The following is a 23,773-nucleotide window of genomic DNA, read 5'->3' as shown; positions in this document are numbered from 1 at the left end:
ATCTAATAAAAATATACTGTCCTTCCCTACAAAGATATTTACTGGAATAATTACTATGCCAGAATATTAAGAGGACTATTAATATAATTAAAACCAATCTCAGAGTAAATTATTAAAAGTCACTTTTAAGACTGCCTATTTTGGGGCGTCTGGGTGTCTCAGTTGGTTAAGCATCTGCCTTCTGCTCAGGTCACGATCCCAAGGTCCTGGGATTGATGCCCGTATCAGGCTCTCTGCTCAGCGGGGAGCCTGCTTCTCCCTCTCTCTGCCTCTCTGCCTATTTTTGTGCTCTCTCTGTCAAGTAAATAAATAAGATCTTGGGAAAAAGAAAAAGAAAAAAAAAGACTGCCTATCTTCCACTAATCTTACCAATTTTCAAATCATCAGCCAGACTTTCTTTGGTGAGATTCAACAGTTCTCTTCCATCAATGTTATTCATTTTGAAAATACCAACAAGGTCACTTAAACCTTGTGCACAAAGCCACATTGAGACATCTTCCTCTGACCAATCTTCAGTGAACTTCACTTGATCTTCCATGCTCCTTGCTTTTAAAAACAAATCAACAAACAAAAAGGCAGGTAAAATAACAATAAAGAAAAGTACTTCCTTCATAAATATCCCAGGAATTAAAAAGTAAATGAAAAAAGTAAAAAGTAAATGAAAAAGGAATTAAATCTGTGTTTTGCTACTTTAACATTCTTTTAAGAAATTTCAAAAAAAAATCAAATAATACTATGTATAATTATAGTATTATTTAATACTATATTAAATACTATTCTTTTGAAACTTTTTCTTTTCACTCCAGAAAAATAATTCTTTTTTATTATATAAAACTCATGTCTGGGTGCTGGGATGGCTCCATCATTTAAGGGCTGGCTCAGGTCTTGACCTCAGGTCATGAGTTCAAGCCCGTATCAGGCTCCATGCTGCATGCAGAGCCTACTTTAAACAAAACAAAACAAATACCAAAAACCTCCTATCAGCAAGAGTATTCGATGTGCTCTATCATCTGAATATCAGCACCACTATTTCGTAAATTCTGACAGTGATAAAAATAAAACTCCTAAATTATGTATCAACATCATTTGATGAGGCCAAAAATAAAATGAGCAAGTTTAAAACTGTGATTTCTATTTTGTTCCCAGGCTGTATTTTTCTGAAAAAATGGTATGCAGCACAAATGAACAGTTTACAAAACTATGGGAGGTATGATATCCATGAATGTGCACCAAAAAGCACTTAACAGTTTTAACATAGGCCAAATACTTTAAACACTGGCTTCTCTAAAATTATTTCTAAATTATATTAAATTTGGGTGTATACTTTATACTGAGAAAAAGGAGAACAATTTGCCAAAAAATCATGGAATTTAAAATTTTAGTGGTGAGTGGGTTGAAATGGGTTAAATATGATGCCCTTACTAACCTTGGCAAGTTGTCTCCAGATCAAACTGCCAGATGTTCACTGTTTTGTCCATTGAACCAGTAGCAAGTAAAGGAGTATTGGGTGCAAAGGCACAACTTGTGACATACCTAGTTAACAAAAACAACTATTACACATCCTCAGACTAATTTTTTCGTTATATTAATGCAAAATGAGGTTAAGTTCAGACCTGGTGTGCTGAGTCAACGTGTGAAGTATACTCTCAGTATTCTGAAAAACAGTAAAAATAGCTTTATATTTACTCAAGCAAGAGTAGAGTTACTGACATAAATGGTTTATATGCTGTGTTTTAATATTATTATTAGTCACAAATGTAAGCTAACACTTTACCCAATAGAAAGAGGATAGCATCTATAACTAATATTATCAAGTACTTACTTCATTCTTTCTCAATAGTTAGCACTGTTGTCTGCTGACCATCTTCCTAGAAATTTTAGTGTAAAACACTCTCGGCTTTTGCTGACTTACTCGAATTTACTCGTAGTAACCTGAAACATCTGTTACAGGAAATGATCTGTATTTTCACTATGACATTTGACTTGCATCCACTGCAGAACCAGTGAGTAGAAATTAGTCACTTAGATTCTGAGTATACTTAGCTGGCCATCTAGCATCTAGACATATTTATTTCATTAATTTTTAAAAAGTGAAGTATAATTAACATAAAGTATTATATTCATTTCAGGTGTATAATTAGTTGTATTTAACTGAGACTCATACATATTTAATGGAGAAAATTTAATGTTACAGCTATTCTTGTAAAATCTCATGACAATTTCTTGAGAAACATTCAGGATCTACTTCACTCAGTTTGAGGATTCTTGCCCATCTCCTGCCAGAGCGCTCAGTGATTTGAACTTTCATGTGGAGGACTAGCATAGATTCCTTGCTTGACCCACTACACTTGGATGATTTACATCTCTGTTTCATTTGCTGGGACAGCCGCAGCCTGAACTCATCATTATAAGGCTCCATTCAACCTTCTCCATTCTCTCTTGGAGAGTATTTTCATCAACCACATCTTCACTTATAATATAAAACATGCATTTTTCTTCGTACTTGTGCAACTCTGGTCTTTATTCAGATGGGTCTACCAAAACCTCACATTTTACCAAGTCCATTAAATCCTACTCTTCCTTGCACTCTAAACCCACCCAGAACTCTGCCGGTAGTAGGGCACTTTCAGCTTACACTAGTGTACTTCCACAACCCCGGGTACACATTTATCCTTTGCTATTATGGAAACCTGGTATAAAAATTTAAGAATAATCAATTTGAAGTGATTTTTTCTTTTTTTGGATATAGGTGCTCTATAAATCTGTAAATTTTCTTTGTTCAGATTAAACATCTGTCCATCTTAAAATCATTATTGAAATATTTAAGGGCTTGTCCCAGAACCTGTATCTTAACCTATATAACTATCTTAGCATTTCTTAAAATGTATACTCTTAGGCACTCGAAAAAAGGATACATTTTGTTTATCTTGCCTAACTAAATTTTTAGTTCAGTAGCCTAATAAATATATTTTACACAAATCACACACAAGATTCTGAAATACTTACAGTATCATATATTATGACAGACTTATCCACTGATCTTTAAAAGAAAAAGGAAATTATGGGTGAGAAGTTCTATAAAAACAAAGTACAGCATTTATTAATTAGTATTTTTAAATCACTTAAGTAACTTTTTTAGAAAAGGCTGAGATATTGATATGCAAACTTTTTTAAAGATTTTATTTGACAGACAGAGATCACAAGTAGGCAGAGAGAGAGAGAGAGAGAGAGGGAAGCAGGCTCCCTGCTGAGCAGACATGGGGGGCTCGATCCCAGGACCCTGAGATCATGACTTTGAACCGAAGGCAGAGGCTTAACCCACTGAGCCACCCGGGTGCCCCATAAACATTTATTTTTAAGAGATTTTATTTATTTGAGAGAGAGAATGCATGTGCATAAGTTGGGGGGGCAGCAGGTGAAGCAGACTCCCCACTGAGTAGGGAGCCCAATGCGATGGGGGGCTTGATCCCATGACCCAGAGATCATGACCAGAGCTGAAGGCCGACACTTAACTGACTGAGCCACCCAGGTGCCCCTGTTGTGCAAACATTTAGAATGCAGCCTCTTAAAAAAAAAAAAAAAAAGAATGCAGCCTCTTCTTGGTCCTATGTATGACCTTTTATTCAAAAAACTACATGCCATATATGAAATTTATATGAAAATTACAAACTTCAGTAAGCACTCACATATGCTATTTATACCATCTAGCCATAAACAGAGTAAGTATTTATGATGTATAAATAAGACACAATCCCATAGCAGGTTAATATCTCAAAGGGAACACCCACTACAAGGGAAAGCTATTATAGTTGATCCTCCAACAATGCAAGGATTCGGGGCATTGAGCCCCTTCCCCATGTGGTTGAAAATCCATGTATAACTTCTGACTCCCCAAAAACCTGACTACTACTAAGCCTCCTGTTGACTGGAAGCCTTACCAATAACGAGCAATCAATTAACACATATTTTGCACATTATATATATTCGATAGTCTACTTATAATAAAGCTAGAGAAAATCTTAAAATCTTAAGAAAAAATACTGTACTGTATCAAAAAATCTGCATATAAGTAAGCCCACGCAGTTTAAACCTATGTTGTTCAAGGATCAACAGTACTTGTTTCTTGGGTTTGGTTTCAGACAGCACTGTTCTTTATCAATGATATGGCCATGGCTTAATTACTAATCTCTCTCTCTCTACACACACACACACACACACACATCTTGTGACTCCTTTTTTTGAACATTATAATTTTAAATTTGATATGAACTCTACATGATTTCTTTTAATGATATAAAAACCAAAACCCTAACTCATCCTAATACTATAATACTTGAAGAGCTGGACCATCATTAGTAAGCTTTACAAGCACCGTATACTGCGAAGACAGAAATTAGGGCAATAAGCAAGGTCCACTATGGGAACAGCAAGCAATAAGGTCAAAAACAGACTAGAACAAAACAAAACAAAAAAACCCAAAGCACCCAAGAAATTTGGACAGTCTGGTAGGCAACAGAGAGCCAGCTCTGATGGTAATGGAACAGGGCCACTCACTATGGAGGTATAAAAATGAATCTGAGAAACAAAAGGCCAAACATGAAGAATTCCTAAAAGTCTAATGAATCCAGGCAAGAAGAATGGAAATCATAAACAAAGACCTGTGAACTCTGGGAGATAAAAAAAATTTGTCAACTCACCTCCTATAGTCTCTAATTTGGTCATGGGATTCAAAGAAAAGATACAATAGGATTTGATAACGGATTAGATTTGGGGGAAGGAAATTAGGCTTTGAGAAAAATAATAGTTTTTAATATTTGAGATTGAAGTTTGAAAGACTAGAAGAATAACAGAGCCACTGTAAACAGACACAAAATAAAATACTATGAAACCACTCAAACAATATAAAACTTCAAAATATTTCCTAAATTGAACGTGAACCAACACCACACAAGAAGTCCAACTGTTTGGTTATACATTTCCTGCCTACTTTATGTAAATCTTACCCCAACTTTTCAGTATCCACATTCCACCACAGTCTGCCCTGTCGCTCTAAACCCACATTTCCTTATAAAGGAGGCATTAGTATACATGCCTTTTGATACTCCATTTCTTCAGTTCTGTGGCACTCTAAAACCTCAACTCTGCTCACTCAAGACTGTAAGTATGTCAATTATATCTACATGGATACTGGGGGAGAGCAACAACACATATGTTATGTGGCTGATATGGAAGAGCATATAACCATAGACTCTTGGGTGATCCATGATATTACAGTAACATTGGGCAGCCACCTAAAGCATTTTGGTCTAAACTAGCTTTATACAATAGCCAAAAAGCTAATGAGGGTTGCCTGGGTGGCTCAGTTGTTAAGGGTCTGCCCTCAGCTCAGATCCCAGAGTCCTGGGATCCAGCCCCACATCGGGCTCTCTGCTCAGTGGGGACCCTGCTTCTCTCCCTCTCCCACTCCCCCTGCTTGTGCTCCCTCTCTTGCTGTGTCTCTCTGTCAAGAAAATAAATAAAATCTTCAAAAAAAAAAAAAAAAGAGAAGAGGCTAATCAAATGAAATTACCAACATTTCTTTAGGGCAAGTGTATTCCCAAGGTTTAAAGATTTATTTTGCACTTAAGTGTTTTCATTTTAAATATATTTACCTATGTTTCTTCTCATTCAGAAAGTATTTGCAGCCTCTTACAAAGATGTAGCAAAAACAAGGTAAAAATTATGTGAGGAGACTAGAGAGGAAGACAATACAAAGACGAGGTGGGCAAGAGAAATGAAGGTTAAAATTTAGTGTCCAAGGGGTGCCTGAAGAGGCTCAGTCAGTTACATGTCAGACTCTTGATGTTAGCTCAGGTCACAGTCTCAGGGTTCATGGGATTGGGCTCCACACTCAGTGAGAGTCTGCCTGTACCTTTCTCTCTCTTATTCCCCCCCGCCACTTTCACTCACTCTCTCTCAAATAAATAAAATCTTTAAAAAAATGCATTGTCCAGAACACACATCATAAAATCCAGTCCACCCTGCTACAGGAGGGCTGCAATTTTGATTCTGAGCTTCTTCAACAGCAATTCAAAAAAGAAAACATGATCTTTTAACACCATATAAGATAGAAACACAAACCCCAAAGTTTGGAAAAGAGACATCAATTCCTCAAACTGAGACCTGAAAGAACTATTACCCCCAAGGGCTTTATACAGAGGATGCTACAACACAAATTCTTCAACAACTCTTTCTGAATGACCATGGTAAATTTCAAACAGCTGTTTTATAATGTCCCCTTAGGATAGGTCAATGGCTAAAACTCAGAAAAAGCAGAAATCAGAAAATGTCCAATTTTCCAGATTACATAAAAAATAATATATATAACATTTAATAATCATGCATTGAACAATTATTATGCCTCCCAATAATAAGTGCTTTGCCTGCATTTTCTTATTTAAGCTTCAGAACAATCTTATTAGGAATGTATTATTATTTTCCCCATTTTATAAATCAGAGAAGTGAAGCTGAGATAAGATGTGGAATTAGAATTTGCTCAAGGTCACACAGCTAGGAAGTGGAAGGGCTGGGATGAAAACTCAGTTCTATGTGATCCTAAAACACAAATTTTTGGACTTTACACTTCCTAGATCATCATCCCCCATGAATGTATTAAAATTAAAAGTGATTCATAATGGGGACATACCCTGACAGTTTTAGCCTAAGAACGTATAAAGCAGGTGGCACAGCTATTCAAACTTCACTAAAGCTTTCATAAGACATCCAATTTCAAGCAATGAGATATCTAATAACCCTCCATGATAAACAGCATCATGGACTTTTAGGCTACTAAATGAACTGATCTGTTCTATAGGATTATGAACAATGTCATAAAGAGATGGGGGGAAAAGATGATTTGAGATTTGGAAAAATGATCTTAAGCTTCTCATGTTAGTCATTACTGAGCAAGAGAAGGTTGTTTGTAAAGCCACTCCAAGTTCATGACAATAAAACTCTATCCTTCACGTTTATAAAATAGATAAAATATAAACAGACTTCTTAATGGGACGAGAGGGGACACTTCCCATCCTTTCTGGACTAAGGTTTCTGGCCTCTCTTCTCCCTCTCCTGGTTAGCAGAAAAAAGAATGACAAATTACTACAAAGTTTGGGGGAAGATGCTAGGTCATGTGGCCCAGGCCCTTCTATATGTTGCTTTATCTGATCTGCCCCTGATCTGCCTCTGATCTGCAGAGGAGTCTGCAGTGGTCCGAGCTGCCAGAGAGCAGGTGAGCAGTTCAGCTGCAGATCTATTGTCATGTTACTTAGTCTGTCTTCTCTCTCTCTTTTACTGGTTTTTGACTCAAGAAGAAGAAAAGAGGATGTTATTTATAAAACTCTTAAAACTCTAACAATGGGCATTTAAAAACTGGTTTCCAAGAAATCCTAACTACTGAAACTGAGAATTTATGGAAAGAAGCAGTCCTATTTGAATTATGAAGATTCATCTTTCCTGCCTGAATAGAAGCTGATATATATTAATGTTCGTTTCATCTGGCTGATCAAGAGAAGTAGGGTGGAACAAAAGACAAATTCTGCCAAGAGGCTAGAGGGAGGTTATTAGAGGAAAGATGCAGAGAAAGACGGAAGGAAGAATTTCCTGCATGTTTTGCTCCATCATGTATGTGATGCTATCATAGCTCTGAGAGCTAATGGAACGTGTGAAGCAGATATGAGAACCCATCTATGTTTTGCTAGCCCAGATACTGAAGAGATTTTAAAAAATAAAACAATCCGCTCTTCTATTTTTTTATTTTCCCTAAGGAAAAATGTTGCCATGCACTGAATTTTTTTTTCAATTAAAAATATTTTAGAATTATCTCAATTTTATTTTCAGTAAATAGCAATATATATAAATCATAGGCAAAAGCTCCTTGAGGTCCTCAATAACTTCCAACTAGAACTTCAAAGAATGCTAAGCCAAAACATATGAGAACCACTGACCTAAATCATGGTTCCATTTCTGTACTTCACCTTTAGCATGCATCTCCCGTAGCTATGCAATGCATGTTAGAATTGCTTTGAAAGTTTCAATCATTTTCCTAAATCTATACAAAGTTATAACATCCTAGGTCTCTATCAGCTCTACCATCTATTTTTCCTGTCTCAATTCTCCTTACTCCTCTTTAAATTTATCATACACTTTAAGCCACTCAAGAATTTCCTGCCTCTTGGAATCCCCCTTCGGTTTCCCAATCCTCCCATATCTGCATAAATTCCATGATGCCTTTTACATGGTCACCCTATATCTATGCCCCATACAACTTCCTTAGCACATCTGATGTATAATCCCATTCTATTGTCAATTCATTTTTCCTATGTAGCCCCTTGTATTCAAGTATCTTTTAGCCTACTCACTTTTTCCCACTGTCTCCCTCTTTAGCATATGTATCCATTCCACCTCACCAATACCTTTAGTCACAAATGGAATCTATCATTGACCAATGAACCTGTTCTTTACCTACTCATGAAGTGGGATTTAAACATCTCTCCCAATTTCCCTAAAAAACTAAGTGTTTATATTTCACCATCTTACATTTCCAACCCATTCACTTGCCTATATATTTATCCAAATGAATTAAGACTATTCAGAAAAAATATATGTGACCTACAGCGATACCATATACCAAAAGGTATGTAATAATGCAAAATTCCATTTATCCACAATGACTGAAAAAGGTACATTCTAGTTAACATAAAATGTTAATTACAATTGACAGATAAACAAGCTAATAAGGAATTATAATGCTATAAAATAGCATTTTAAAATAACAAATAGTTTTCATAAGACAAAAACTCTACTGAGTTTCACCTAACACTTCTTTTAAGATTTAGAAGGCAAAGGCATGTCAGATCTTCCAGTGAACATCAGGATACAGAATTAAAACATCTCCAAGGAAACACCGTCTTTTACTTCCTTTTATATGCTGTAATGCAACTGGCAGAGACTTGGGCACATAAGACAGTCATAAATACTTGCTGAATTTCCATATTATCATTTTGTCACTTAAACTCTTAAGAGTGAAATGCACAATATATCCCCCAAAACAACAGAAGGAAATCCAACTTTCTTTAAACTTTCACTGACTTCAATTCTAGGTCAAAAGAGAGTTACTATACTTTTTTTTTTTTAATATACTTGGTTTTTGATGATGAACCATTTTCATCTTTTGAAATAAAAGACATATCTAAAATAATGGCAACATAAATAATTTTTTGGCTTATTATTTGGCAAGGATTGGAACATATGAGAAAAGAACAATCAAGCTTAGTCCAGAATATTTTAAATGATTGTTAGGAGTCTAAATATCTTGGCTGGAACAAAAGCTGCTTATGAAGAGACATGAATGTGTGGCCCGTGATATCAAACAGGCAATGGTGAGAAAATCCAATGGCAGCAAGGAGAAAATATACCAAAGTATACAAAGAGAATACAAAGTAATTGAATCATGCTACTGTGTACCAAACCAATTGCTTTACAGAACAAAGTTTTGAAAAATAAAAGCCAATGTTAAGATTTTTAACAGAGAACTAGAAATCATAAAAAGTGACACAGTGGACCTGAAAAAATAGCCAAATAAAAATTCCAGTTCCAAAAAATAAAATAACCCAAATTAAGGATTCATCAATGGACCAGTTTAATATATCAGATAATGCTAAGGAGAGCATCAGCAAAGGGGAAACCACTCAGAATAAAACCAAAGAAATAGGAGAATGAAAATACAGAAGAGAAGAGAAAAGATATAAAGTTTATAGTAAGAAAATATATTTTGCATTTAGTTGGAGTCCCAGATTTAGAGGAGAGAAAGGATAGAGGCAATATTTGAAGAGATTTAAATTTTGAATTTTCATTCTATATATTTAACAAGCTCAGTGAATTTCAAAGCAAACTCAGTAAAAAGATATCCAAATCTCAATACAAAGTAAGTACAAAAACAAACAAACAAACAAACAAACAAACAAAAACCACAAAGAGAAAGTTCTATGGAGTAGCCAGTGAAAAAAATACAAGTTACATCCAGAGAAAAACAACAGTTAGAATCAGGCTTCTCTATAGCAATGCACAAAAACAGTCAAATCCTTTTTAAGCTGTGTTTATTCCAACAAAGGCTGGTTTAACCTTTGAGAAATCAATATAATTTACCACCCTAATAGAATAAAAGAAAAATCATATGATTATTTCAAGAGAATCATAACATGAAGAGAATCTTCATGATAAAAACAAAACAAAACCTCTTACAAACTAGAAGGTATAGAAGAGCTAATAAAGTTTATCTCCCCAAACCTACAGTGATCACACTTAATAATGTAAACTTTCCTTTGCAAAGAGGAATCAGAGGTTGGCTGTTCTCATTATATTCATTATCCTGGTACTGTTAGCTAGTTCAATAAGGCATACATGATGTCAAAGGTATAATGATTAGAATGAAAGAAACAAAAGCCATCAACATGTGGTATGATTTTGTACATAAAAAATGTAAAAATTAAGACCCTTATAGGATCTCAACTTTGTCTTTCCATATATACAACCCTATATCAGACATGTCTTTTATAATAGCAACAAAAAAATTAAGTGCCTAGAAATAAATCAGGTAAAAGACGAGGACCTACATAGAAGACAATTATTGAGAGACGTCAAAACAAAAATGGAGAAATACGCCATATTCATGGATTAAGAGACTCAATATCATAAAGATGTCCATTATCCCCAAATTTATCAGACTCAATAGAACCCCAATCAAAATCCAACAGATCTGTGTGTGTGAAGGGGATAGCTGGAGTTAATCTGACAAGCTCACTCTATATGGAATGTCAAAAATCCAGGAATAGTTAAACTATAAAGCATTGGAAAGAAAAAATGGTTTTAGAGCAAGGATAAATAGAATAAGAGAATGAAATGGGCTGAGAAACAGATCCACACACATATTGTCAGCGATTTCTGATAAGGTAGCAGAACATGAGAAAAGATGATCTTTTCAATGGGTATTACTGGGACAACTGAATATCCACATGGAAAGAAATAAAACTGGACTCCTACTGTACCATGCATGATACACAAATCAAATCTGATAGAGTAAAAACAATGAAGATTTTAGAATATGGGAAAATATCCTCATGACTCAGAACATAAACTGACTATACTAAAATCGACAAATTCACAGAAGGGAAAAGATACTTGCAACACATAAGTGGCTCATACACTGAACTATAGAGACAATAAATACAATTTAAAGAATAGATCAATAAGAAAAATACAGAAGAAAAATGAGCAAGAGACATGAACAGGCACTTCATAAAAGAGGAAACACATGTGGCCAATAAACTTCTGAAAAGATTCTAACTTCACTTTTTCAGGGAAATGCATTTTAAAATGCAGTAAGGTAACACTTCGCATTTATAAGAACGACTAAAAATTTAAAAAACCAAAAATATCAAATATCAAGTATAGGCTAGGCTGTGAAATAACACAGCTACAGAGGAGCTTGGCTACTTGGCAAACAATTTGATGTTATCTGCCAAAGCTGAAAATACAATTATTCTATGGCTCATAAATTCTATTCCTATGTGTTTTTCCTAGAAAAATGCACAAACATGTATTTTAGAAGACACAGACAGCTTCACACATTATTGTAATGCTCCCAAATTGAAAATAATCCATGTTTGTCAACATTAAAATAGATAAGTTATAGTATACACATTCAATGGAATATTATATAGCAATGAAAACCAATAAGCCATAGTTGTATGCATTAATATGAATGGATGTGCCAAGCATCATGTTGACTAAGGGAAGCCAGGCACAAAATAATACACATTATATGATCTGTTATAAATCAGTTTAAAAGAAAAAAGTGATATTGCATATGACTTGAGGTGCTGTCACCCAAAAGGGGCACCTGGAAGGGGAAGACTTTTGGAGCAGAACCACTGACATTCCATTTCTTGACCTGAGTAGTGGTTACACAGGTTTGCATCCATTTATCAAAGTTGTTCTTTTACGTTTTATGCACTTTTCTGTATATCTGTTCCACTTCATATCAAAATGGCTTAAGGAAATTAAACTAAATAGCTTACCCCGAGACTAGCATCTGCCCATTATGAGAAAAAGCACAAGCCAGAACAGGAGCACAGTGCCCACTCAGTGTACTCTTATATTTTAATTCAAAACCTGCAAATAACAAGGCAAGAAAAATTAGCAAGCTGACTGTGCTTAGAATTTATTTTTAAGTCAAAACTATTTCACTCATTTATTTTAATAAATTATCTTTAAGTACCTAAAGAATAAAAAAATGAAAAAAATCTTCATGCAACTCAGGTATAGGAATGCAGTGTGATTAAGTGGTTTCAAATGTTCAGTAATGGGTAAAGAAAATGGTGCATTCAGCAAATGTGGAGGGATTATAATGATCAAGTACTTTTAAAATTTTAAACTCTATAAAATACATGAACATTTAACATTTTAAGCTAATATAAAATTTTAAACTATTGGGGCACCTGGGTGGCTCAGTGGGTTAAGCCTCTGCCTTCAGCTCAGGTCATGATCTCAGGGTTCTGGGATCGAGCCCCGCATCGGGCTCTCTGCTCAGCAGGGAGCCTGCTTCCCCCTCTCTTTCTCTGCCTGCCCCTCCACCTACATGTGATCTCTGTCTGTCAAATAAATAAATAAAATCTTTAAAAAAAAAAATTTTAAACTATTAAGATAATCTTGGCATTTAATTTTTAAAAATATAAAATACATATTGAGGTGCCTGGTTGGCTCAGTGGAGCATGCGACTCCTGAGCTCAGGGGCATGAGTCTGGGCCCCATGCTGGGCATGGAGCCTACTTTAAAATAAAATAAAATAAGTATTAAAAAATATATATACACAGGACGCCTGGGTGGCTCAGTTGGTTGAGCAGCTGCCTTTGGCTCAGGTCATGATCCCAGCGTCCTGGGATCGAGTCCCACATCGGGCTCCTTGCTCCGCGGGGAGCCTGCTTCTCCCTCTGCCTCTGCCTACCACTCTGTCTGCCTGTGCTCGCTCGCTCTCTCTAACAAATAAATAAATTTTAAAAAATTAAAAAAATATATATACACAAGTATATATACACATACACCAATTGCCTGAATACTTAAAAAGAATCAAATTGCCCCAATACCTAAACAAAGATCAGTTTTTATTTTTAAAAATTTTTAAAAGATTTTATTTATTTGACAGAGAGAGAAAGAGAGAGAGCACATGCAGACACAAGCAGGGGGAGCGGGAGAGGGAGAATCAGGCTCCCCACTAAGCAGGGAGCCCAATGCGGGGCTCAGTCCCAGGACTCTGGGATCACAACCTGAGCCGAAAGCAGATGCTTAACCGACTGAGCCACCCAAGTGCCCCACAAGTATCAGTTTTTAAAATCTGATATCAAGAAAATATTTTCTTATTCCATAGATAAAAAATAATCAATGATAATTTATACATCCTATAATTCCAATTATATCTCATAATACTCCAAAGTACGGTAACACTAAACTCCCTTTTGTGCTTTCTGTAATCACTGAAAAGAAATATCACAACTATTTTAAAGCTAAACCGAAGGAATTCAATAGTTTTTCGTGACAACCTATAAAAATTACTATTAAGAAGTTGACCTGAGGAGACAAAATAAGTGAAAGCTATCAATTTTCTCAGAATAAAAACTTTTTTGAAGCATTAATTCCTCTTAAGATAACTGCATTTAATTAAACAAAAAGGTCATTAGAGTAGGTAAAAGCTTCAACAAATAGGAAAAAAACGTATTATTGTTACTAAATATACACACTTTATTTCTATTCATAATAGGAAAAAAACATGTATTTTTATCTGGGAGAGGAGACGTAGTCCATGAAAGCACTATGAACATACAAATCAGGAACTGGCACAATCAATCGAACACAGCAAAAATGTTGAGTTGTAAACCACATGAAGACCAATAAAACTTGTAATCCATAAGTCTATACACTCCTCCCTAACAAATAAGCAATTAAAAAAATTAGATGCAAATGATGATAAACACTTTATAAAAAGGCTTTAACGGTAAACTTAAAAAAGTTTAAACAGCGTTCAAACTTAATGGTTTAACAGCATAAACCGTTAGATTTTTGAACAATTATTAAAGACATATTGAGAACATCCAATATATGACTATATTCATGGATTCTTATTAAGAATTTTACTTTGGCAGGAGTAAAAAGACATAATCGACCAACGAAAGCACCAGGTCCTCACCAGTATGTCATTGAACACATTTAAAAGAATGACTAAATATAACCTAACAGGCAATAAATTAACTGAATTTCCACAAACAGAAATTTATTTTAATAAAATAAATACTTACTTCCTGATAACGGGCCATTCTCTATACACTGGTATAATGACAAAGATTTTCTCCTTGATCAAACTCTAGCTAGGCTCTTCTGAGACCTCTTCTCAACTAAGGCCCTGACTTTAGCTTCATTAGTTTCTGACTAGTTTCTGACAGCTCAAGGCTGCATGCCTAGGATAATCCTAGCCCCCTTAAAGTACCTGCCTGAGAAAACTCAAGGCTGCCAATAGAATTTGTTGTTCTTTCCAGCCAGAACCTGATGATAGGACCCCTGTCTCCCACTCTCTGGGAGGGTAGGAGCCTAATCTCCCTAGGTGCCAGTTAGCAAACCCAGATGAGTTTCGCATGGCCCCTATCCTTCCTGTTTGTAATTTTTCACTTCCCTGACTCTACAGAGCCCCACTGACCTCCCTCCTTATTTCTCATTCTCCCTTCAAAATGCCAAGTCACCTCTGTATAAACTGAAGCTAAGTACCGTTCATGTTTGACTTTCTCCCAATTGCAATAGTATACTACTGGTGAAAATCTGTCCTTATATTTTAGTGTCCAGCTTTGTTTCTCTTTGACAATAACTGTAAACAACAAAATGCAGTTTGTAATTTAACTGAAGCTTATTAGGTAACAATAAAGAATCTTTTTAGGCTTCTGAAGCAAGATGGCCAACTGCCCATGTAATTTTGGAGTTCCCATTAAAATGACAGTGAAAGAATTAATAAACATATAAAAGCACATCAATGAAGAGAATGGAAAGAGAGACGTCAGCAATCCAGAAACTGAAGCCAGTTTTGGGAAGGCAGAAAGCAAAATAACTGGTGAGGAAGTATAGAGGAGTAATAGCTCAGAGTGCAAAGGGAGGGGTGACAGCCCAGAAGAAAGTTAATCTGCCCTAGAATACCCCAAAAGACTTATCAACAGCTGGGGAAAAGGAAAATCAGGATGACACAGGTATCAACCTGAAAACAAAAAAGTTAGCAAAAAGTCTATAGACAGAACACTTGGTGTCCACCTCCAATCCTTCCCTCATCCCACCCACAGCATGTTGCACAAAAGCCAGATGCTTCTCTCTAGGCAAAACATTTCTAGGGGAAAAGAATGGCTTTCTGGGGAGCTCCTTGGCAGCTCCAGGGCAATTCTCTAAGCCCCTGAACCGCTCCAGTCACGGCCAACCAACTGCTTCCTCACCCTAAAGGGAAGCCAGCAATAGCAAACCACTATGTGCACAGAGCTTCTAAACATCTTATTATTGCCTAATTCTTAAATGTCAATGGAATACAAGGATCACCAGAATTTGAAGAATTAGTAACCATATGAAAGAGAAAGATCAGTGTAAACAAATAAAAAAAAAAAAAGACTCAAGAGCAAACAAGGATAATCAGGAAACAGAAGGGAACAGCAAAACAAAAACCTCTAACTGGTATCCTGAGTTTTAAGTTGATCTTGCATTCATAAAATAAAAGGAGGACACGGAGAAAAAAGAAACAGAGAAGAAGATGAACTTATTGAAATTGAAAATATGATGGAATAAAAAACACAAAAGGTTAAAAGATGAAGTTAAGGTGTGTTTCCATAAAGTATGGAAAAGATAAAGAGATAAATGTGGTGGGTGGGTGACACAGAGAAAGAAATCAAGGAGGTCCAACACTCAATTAATGAGAATTATTAAAAAGAGAAGAAACGGGGAAGAAATTATTAAAGAAATAACTTAAAGGTTTTCTGAACCTTTAACTTAAAAGTTTTCCAAAACTGAACAATGGTAAGTTTCTTGACTGAAGGATCACCTGAAGGAACAGTGCATTACATGGAGGAAAGACCTCCCCCACACTACCAAAAAACAGTCACCACAGTGAAAAAATTTTAAATATGGTGGAAAAACAATACTTATACAAACAGAAAACCACCAAGAGTTGCAAACAGATAAAGTGTAAAGTGGTTTTTCTGGTGAGCAGGAATGTGTGTGGTGGTGGCGGCGAGGTCATTATCAGCTGCGAGCATCCAATGATTAAATCATGTATATGTATGTAACTACTCTGATTAAAAATTATTAATACATACTTTATAATCACTTTTAGATATCCAGAGTTTCTTAAGTAAAAAGATTAATTAAAACAGAAATTCTATCTGATTCACAAATAATTTTGGAGAACTACTGGTTGAATATACAAATACATACCTAAGACATGGGTAAAAGAAACTACCCAAATTTTGATCTGGCAATCCTGACCACATGAGGCCAATCGAAAAAACTGAAGACCTTGCTCTCCATCTAAAAATGTAAATTTGTAAAAAATAAATACACAAGAATTGGTAAAATATCTAAAACAAAAAATTTTCAATTTCTTATATCAAGATCTGTTAATTCTATTCACTTAAACCATATTCAAAAGTGATATTAACTAAACATAAACCATAGAATGAAATGCTAATTAAAGAATTTATTTTAAACAAGGTGCATCAAAGGATTATAACCCTGGCCACTGAACTTACTACAACAACTTGCCTTTTTATTTCCTTCCACTAAGAATGTAACTCAAGGGTATGGGCCAATATTGAGCTACTAAGCCTGGGCCATCCTTCAAACCCATTTTAGAGTCTATAAGGCTAGCACTGATGGGAAAAATAAGGAAGAAAAATTATGAGTGTTCAACATTTAATTATTCCCAACTTAACTTTTTTTTTAAAGGATATACCCATTTCTTAAAAGCTTAGTCTATAATTCACATGGAATAATAGAGATTTCTTCCCCCCCATTTGACTGAATCAAGACAAAGGCTGGAATTATATAAATCCAAAATAACATTAATTTGGTCTGTTTTATTTGGTAGAAATTATACAAATCAGGGAAAGTAATCAGCAAATTGGGTGTCACAAAAAATCCACTAGTTTTTAATGCTGAGATAATTTCAGTGTATAATTATATACACACTAGATAAGTTCCTAAATATTTGTAGCTAATGTATATATTGATATCATCAAGTCAATTTTACATGAGTCCCACCTAACTTCACAGATACAGTTCATCAAAGGAAGTTTTGGCACTGATACATACTAAGATACAACTATGTACATAAGCACAGGGGAGGCTTATTTGAAGTGATTTTTACCTGAAATCTAAAGGATAACTAACAGTGAAACAGCTGAAGGGTCCATATGGTAAAATGCTTGGAAACATCTCAAACATTCAAGGAACAAAAGGAGGCCAGTGTGGCAAGAGAATGTCTGAGACCAAGTATGCATTGAGAGGAGGCAGGCAAACAATGTGTCTGGTACTTCCAGGCTTTGTGTTTTGGATCTGGCATTTTGTACCTTACCTTAATCTTATTTTAATCAGCCACTGATGGGTTTGAAATAGAGGAGTGCCAAAATCATCCCGCCCACCTCTAGACTTGAGCTGTCCAATAAGGTAGTCACTAGCCACATGTGGCTACTGGACACTTGAAATATGGCTAGGACAAATTTAAACATGACATAATATACACACCAGATTTCAAAAACCTAGTATCAAAAATAGTAAAATATCTTATGTGTTACTATCAATTATTGAAATATTTTATATATGAGTAAAATTTTATCATGAAAATTAATTTCACCTACGACTAAAAAGTCTTAAATCTACAATGTAGCTCACATTATTCTGCTAATAGGACAGAACTGGTGGTGGAACAGAACTTGAGGCAACAAAAGCTGAACTTCATCCTATCACACAGGGTGAAATAGAAGAGAGCTTCCCAGTTCACTGTTCTCTATTTAAAACAAGAGTCTATCTATATTCAGGAGCTTGTATTTCTTCTTTTAAAAGCTAATCGTGTTGTCAAACATCTTATTTTATAAATTCAGCTTTTGGAAGATAAATTAGTAACCTGAAAATTTAGCTTCTGTTTCCAATTCTTTAATTTCACATTTCTCTTTGAAGATCAGTATACTGTATTTTCAAAATCCACAGCACAACCTATAGGGTGAGGTCCTCTAAATTACCATATTTAAGGAATCCAGATCTACTATACAAAGTTGAGTCATTCCCCAATGTATATTAAAGAACCTGATTTTCCCTTATGATATTTCATGATTTCATTTTGGTCAAATAAAGAACAAGAATGATTCCTTAACAGGAATGAATTAAAAGGGCTTCTCATTTATTGAAGATGAAATGAAAATGAATAAAAGAATTAAAAGTCGTACACAAATTACAAATAGGAACTACTAGCGCTTTAAAGATTAAAATAACTAACCAGTAACTGGCTGTGAAGAAAAATCACAGCAGGTAATTCCAAGATCGTGTGCTTTTTCACTATGTAGACACCTCATTTTATCATCCCACACTGTTAAATCTCCACATGAGGAGCCAGTGACAAAGAGGTTTCCATTCGGAGAAAATGCACAGGCCACCAAGGAGCCATCTTTAACACTACCACATCTGAAATAAAACCAAAAAAAGAGCAGGGGGTTTCATTTCATTTCAGAATATCTCTTACTTTATATTACAATTTCTAACAGCAGCTTGCTATAGTAAAAACAGAAAAAATGGCTAATAGAGAACTAGAAAGGGCAACAGATGTCTATAGAAATATCATATGCTATGAACTAAGATGTGCTTTTCCAAAAAATGGGTTTAAACATTATCTTGAGTAATGTATTCAAGCCTAAGCTATATAGATCCAAACCAAAGTCCATGTAGCTTCATGTTTTTCCATATGGCAAGTCTGTATGAATGCATTAAAATCTACGAAACTTAACAAAAAAAGCTCTGAAACCAAAATATCAACTAAAGTTATACATTTTTTAAAAACCTACTTTTATTGGACAACATGTTATTAGGTCAAAAGTACTTTCAACTTTTGTATTAAAATCACCTCAAATATAAAATACAAATAAATAAAAATAGAAATAGAAATTCTTTATGAAAAGAAAATGCTGTGAACAAGTTAAAATTATCTTGGGAAGATAAGGAGGCAATGCGCTGACAGTATTAATTTTCTCAATTAGGAAAAATAAATCGGTAAAAGCCTAACAATTAGTGCATGGTCCCATCCAGTGCTACTGCAGTGTTATCTTTTTACAGCAGCATACATTAGGGAAGTAATGGCAGAGAGGCAGAATTCATCACCTGATATGTGAAAAAGAAAATTTCTTAGTTGACAGCTATATTTCATTCATATAAAAAAAACTTGAACGATTCCTTCTTTCTGAGCTGTCTCTTTAAATGGTTCATTAATGCCACTTAAAACATATCACCTCCTTCAACCCACAGACCTAATTCTAATGAGCAACAGTTGTGCTCTAAATGATCTAAGGACAGGAGAAAGTATATTGGGCTATTTCACTTGGTAACATTTAAAAGTTTATGGTGTTTAATGTACTTAATGTCACTGAACTGTACACTTAAAAATTATTAAAATGGACAACTTTATGTGATATATATCTCACCATAACAGACATAAAAGTACATAGATTTCATGTTGGCAAGTTGCGATAGAACATTACCAGTCTAAATTAATTGATGTATTTTCATCTAAAAGGAGTTTTTCAGGTGGTTTTTTGCTTTGTTTTGTTTTGTTTTAATGACAACACCACACTAATCACAAGGTTCTTTTTTCTGGGGTTGATCATTTCCCCAGGTAGAATCCTAGTCAGGAAACAGCTGTGTTTCTCAGGTGAGACTTACCTACCATTACTCTATTACTGCAAATGCTTGAGTCACAAGTGACAAAAATAAAGCCTAAAATTACTGAATCTTATTCAAAAGACTGTTTTCTTCATCTAGCTCTTAAAGTAAAAATCCATAAAAGTCTAACAAGATTAACGCTTATTTTACAAGAGAAAGACTGGAGATTTAAAACTCTCAGGGCTAAGCAAATCTACTATAAAAACCATATTAAAATTTGTTTTTATGACCTTCAGAAGACAGGTCAAAATGTCCTTCCTTGCGATATCGGAAAATTATCTGGTCCTTAAAGTCATTAAAATATTCTGCTTGCTTGCTTGCTTTTTCTTTTTCTTGGCAAGCTTGTTAATAGGGTTAAAAACGGAAAGGGTTTAAATATTCATACCTATATAACTTGTATGACTGGGCGTTCCATAAAACAACTGTTCCATCAGCTGCGCCTGATACCAAACAAGTGGAGTCTGGGGAAAACTGGCAAACCCTCACGGGGCTACCAGTGGGCTGTTCCATCACTGCCAAAGTCTCTCCATTCTGAGTATTCCATAGGACAGTGGTACCATCTGTTGAACAGGAAGCCAAAACGTGGCCTGAAGGGGAGAAACAGCAGCAGTGGACAGCATAGGTGTGAAACTTCAATGGCGAGTGGGGCAGCTCGGCAAAGTCACTTAGGGAGTACAGGCGAATTGTTTTGTCCAAAGAGCAAGTAGCCAAGAGGGAAGAGGAGAACGCACAGCAGTTGACATCATCACCGTGATCGGCTAAAGTATGAATTAGTTTCACCATGTTCTTTATTTGAAGTAAAATGCCCTGCAATTTTTAAATAAAGATTACTTCATCCTTAGAGTCAAATAAATGCAACTCAAATCTGCAGAAAAGAGTCAAAATCAATTTAAGGATTTGTTCAGTGAAAGCTCCTACATTCATATTTTTAAAGGACAAACTATTGTACCTAAGAATAATTTGGAGAGAAAACACCGATAAGACCATAAACTCTAATGATGATCACAGTCACACCTGACACACCAATAAATTTCCATTAACTCCTGAAAAAGAACGCTGTCAAATAACGTCAAACTGATTTGACACTGAACATCCAAAACACTGGGTGTTTATTTCACCTCTGAAGCCCTTCCCTTAACTAATTATTTCTCAAAAACGTCTCACTCCAGATCTGCTAATCCCAACTCAAAAAGATTTTCCACTCTTAACAAACTGTCTCAGCGGCTCCTTCCACTGTATGGAGCCAAGGCGACAGCTCTGCCTTTCAGATGCATTAACTGTACCTTTCACTCATAAAAACTAAGAAATGGTTTCATTCAAAATTTCAGTGGCAGTGCTGAAAGCTCCTATGTCATGGTGTGCCACCTTGTTTGATAACGAATAAAATGAAAGAAAAGATTTGAGGTGAAGAACCAATTTAATAAATCCACGGAAACCAAGAGAAGGAAACCAAAGAGAAAGAGTGGCAAAAAAATGAACGTAGCCAAACTAAACTTAAGAACAAATTTACGAATTTAGATTAAAATCCAAACCCTTTCTCAAAGCTTACAAAATATTGTATGTATCTGGCTCTTCACCACCTACTTCTCAGATCTCAAGTCCTGCCCCTTTCCCTTTCCCTCATTTCCCTCCAGTCTGCCTGGTCAAATGGATTCTTAGATCTTCACAAGGCTGTTTCCTCAGGCTGAAATTCTCTTCCCTTTGCTTTTGGGATCCTATTTTTCATTCAGATCTCAACTCCAGTGTCTCTCCTCAGAGAGGGTTTCCCAGTCTAAAACAGCCACCCTCCAGGCTAACATACCACCCTGTTTCAATCCTCAGTGTAGCAATTACCACCAAGGGATATAATTGTTGTCTTTCCACCAGGAAGATGTAAATTCCAAAGGAGTGGAGATCTTGTCCATCTTGCTCATTTCTTTATCCATAGCACATAAAACAATGTCAGAACCTAATATGCTCAAATAAATATTTGTTGATTTTTTTCCAAATCCACTTGAATTCTACCTCTAAATATCATATGAACACAATATAAAATTAGAAAATTTAAAATAAAGCTACCAATACTAAAAATAAAAAATTCAGCAGTGGAAAATAATGCAAAATGAAACAATAATCAGGTCTGAAGGAACAGGTATACCCTTAGATTGTAATCCGCAATCCCTTGTTGCATTATTTGCAGAATTCTTTACAAATACATGGAACACATCTATATTTATTGTATCCCAAAACTTCAGCGTTTTTTCCCCCAAACAAACCTCAACAACGTCTAAAAAACAAGCCAAGATAAAACAACAAAACAAAAAAACCCACGAAATGTCCTCGTGGATTGTCACCTGTATTACCGCACGGAAAACAAGCAAGATCATGAGGTCTTTTTGAAGAACTCCCAAATCCCAACTGTGCAAAGACACTAGGTAATCTTGCAAACAAACTTCGGCTTCCACACCCTTGTGGCACTCAGCTCCCTTTGCAGTTCCAGACCAAACAGATGGCAGAACAGACACATAATCACTTGAATCAAAGTCTGTTTGAAAAGCACTCTCGAGCCTACCACCCCCTGCCTCGTCGGGGTGCGGGCGTCCGTCCACTCAGCGGTCAGGCCGAACGGTCAGTCCCTGGGCTGGTCAACTCGCCAGTATCAACACACGCATCCCTATCTAATCCAAAGCAAACCGGAAATGTGCCCCAAATCTCCCCACATAAAGCTCCGCGACTTACTCCCCCGCACGCAGTGACCCCCCGCATGCAGTGTACCCCACTCTTAGAGTCGGCCGGCCCTCAGCGAACTGAGCCACCCGGGCAGGCGGACTGACAGTTGACAGGGAGCCGGGCCTTCCGGGGCGGCGGCATCCGACTCGGCCCAGCTGGAGTATCCACGCAACGCCCGCAGGCCTGCCCCGGGCTCTGGGCTCCGGCCCTGGGCGCATCACCGCGCCCGGCTCCCGTCCTAGTCCTGGCCGGTCCCCATCGCGCGCTTCGAACCAGACTTCGAGAACCAGACGGTTCAAACACCCCGAGTAGGGAGGCTCCGCGAGCTGATCCTAGCCGTGCTTTCCCACCTGCCGCCGCCGCCGCTGCTCAACCGGCCCACGGACGCGGCCACGTCCACCTCCAAGACCCAAGGCGCGCGGGATCCACCCTCAGGTGCCCCCAGGCGCGCGAGGGCCACGTGACACGCAGGTGAGGCGGGCGGGGCTCGCAACCGCGGAAACCTGGCAAGAAAGAAAGCAGGCTCCGCCCCCCCAACACGCCTCGCGCCAGGGCGCATGCGTGGCCTCCCACCCTCCGCGGCGGGCGTCTGTTAGTACTGGTTTTAGATCGACCTGGGTTCAGTTTTGGAAAGAGCTTTTATTCGCAGTTTTTTCCCAGCTGGGGAAGCTGAAGTCCCAAGGCTTAGCAGGTGCCTGAAATATGGTTTTAAAGGTGACATTGTATCCACTGTCTGGTTACTGCAGCTCGGGGTTTTTTGAATCTCCTTCCTCTCTGGTATTTCTCCCCTGTATTCTGTTTTCCTCTAGCCTCCGTGATTGCCCTTTTCTGTTTAAGCCCCCTCTACCCTCAGCCGTCCATAACCTGGTGTTTTCTGCCATCATCTTTGTGCTAAGGTTTCCCATATCTCTTCAGGACGGTCCGCTCGCCCCTGAGCCCCAGGGCCCCCTTCACTGGACAGAAACCAATTCCCAGGTACAGAAAACAAGCCGGTGGTTGCCAAAGGTGGGGCATGGGCAAAATAGGGGAAGGG

General features: G+C 36.7%; 1 protein-coding gene across 5 annotated transcripts in view; it reads right to left on the bottom strand.

The window, feature by feature from the left end:
- Positions 1 to 23,275, bottom strand: part of WDSUB1 (WD repeat, sterile alpha motif and U-box domain containing 1) — a 47,520-nt gene extending 24,245 nt beyond the window's left edge. The window contains exons 1-9 of one of the 5 annotated variants that reach the window (XM_080798619.1): positions 23,091 to 23,275; positions 20,417 to 20,838; positions 18,599 to 18,783; positions 16,543 to 16,635; positions 12,114 to 12,207; positions 3,007 to 3,040; positions 1,614 to 1,654; positions 1,427 to 1,533; positions 370 to 546 (exon numbers count right to left, since the gene is read on the bottom strand). In XM_080798619.1, the coding sequence (XP_080654745.1) occupies positions 370 to 546; positions 1,427 to 1,533; positions 1,614 to 1,654; positions 3,007 to 3,040; positions 12,114 to 12,207; positions 16,543 to 16,635; positions 18,599 to 18,783; positions 20,417 to 20,814 (1,129 nt within the window). In that variant the 5' untranslated portion in view covers positions 20,815 to 20,838; positions 23,091 to 23,275. The remainder of the gene's footprint in view (positions 1 to 369; positions 547 to 1,426; positions 1,534 to 1,613; positions 1,655 to 3,006; positions 3,041 to 12,113; positions 12,208 to 16,542; positions 16,636 to 18,598; positions 18,784 to 20,416; positions 20,839 to 23,090) is intronic. The other 4 variants (XM_080798621.1, XM_080798622.1, XM_080798620.1 and 1 more) reach the window with 4 other exon arrangements.
- Between the last annotated feature and the right edge of the window lie 498 nt (positions 23,276 to 23,773).

Source organism: Martes martes (genome assembly GCF_963455335.1).
Source record: "Martes martes genome assembly, chromosome: 3".
In the NCBI taxonomy this organism is placed as follows: domain Eukaryota; kingdom Metazoa; phylum Chordata; class Mammalia; order Carnivora; family Mustelidae; genus Martes; species Martes martes.
This window is presented reverse-complemented; position numbering and strand designations above follow the sequence as displayed.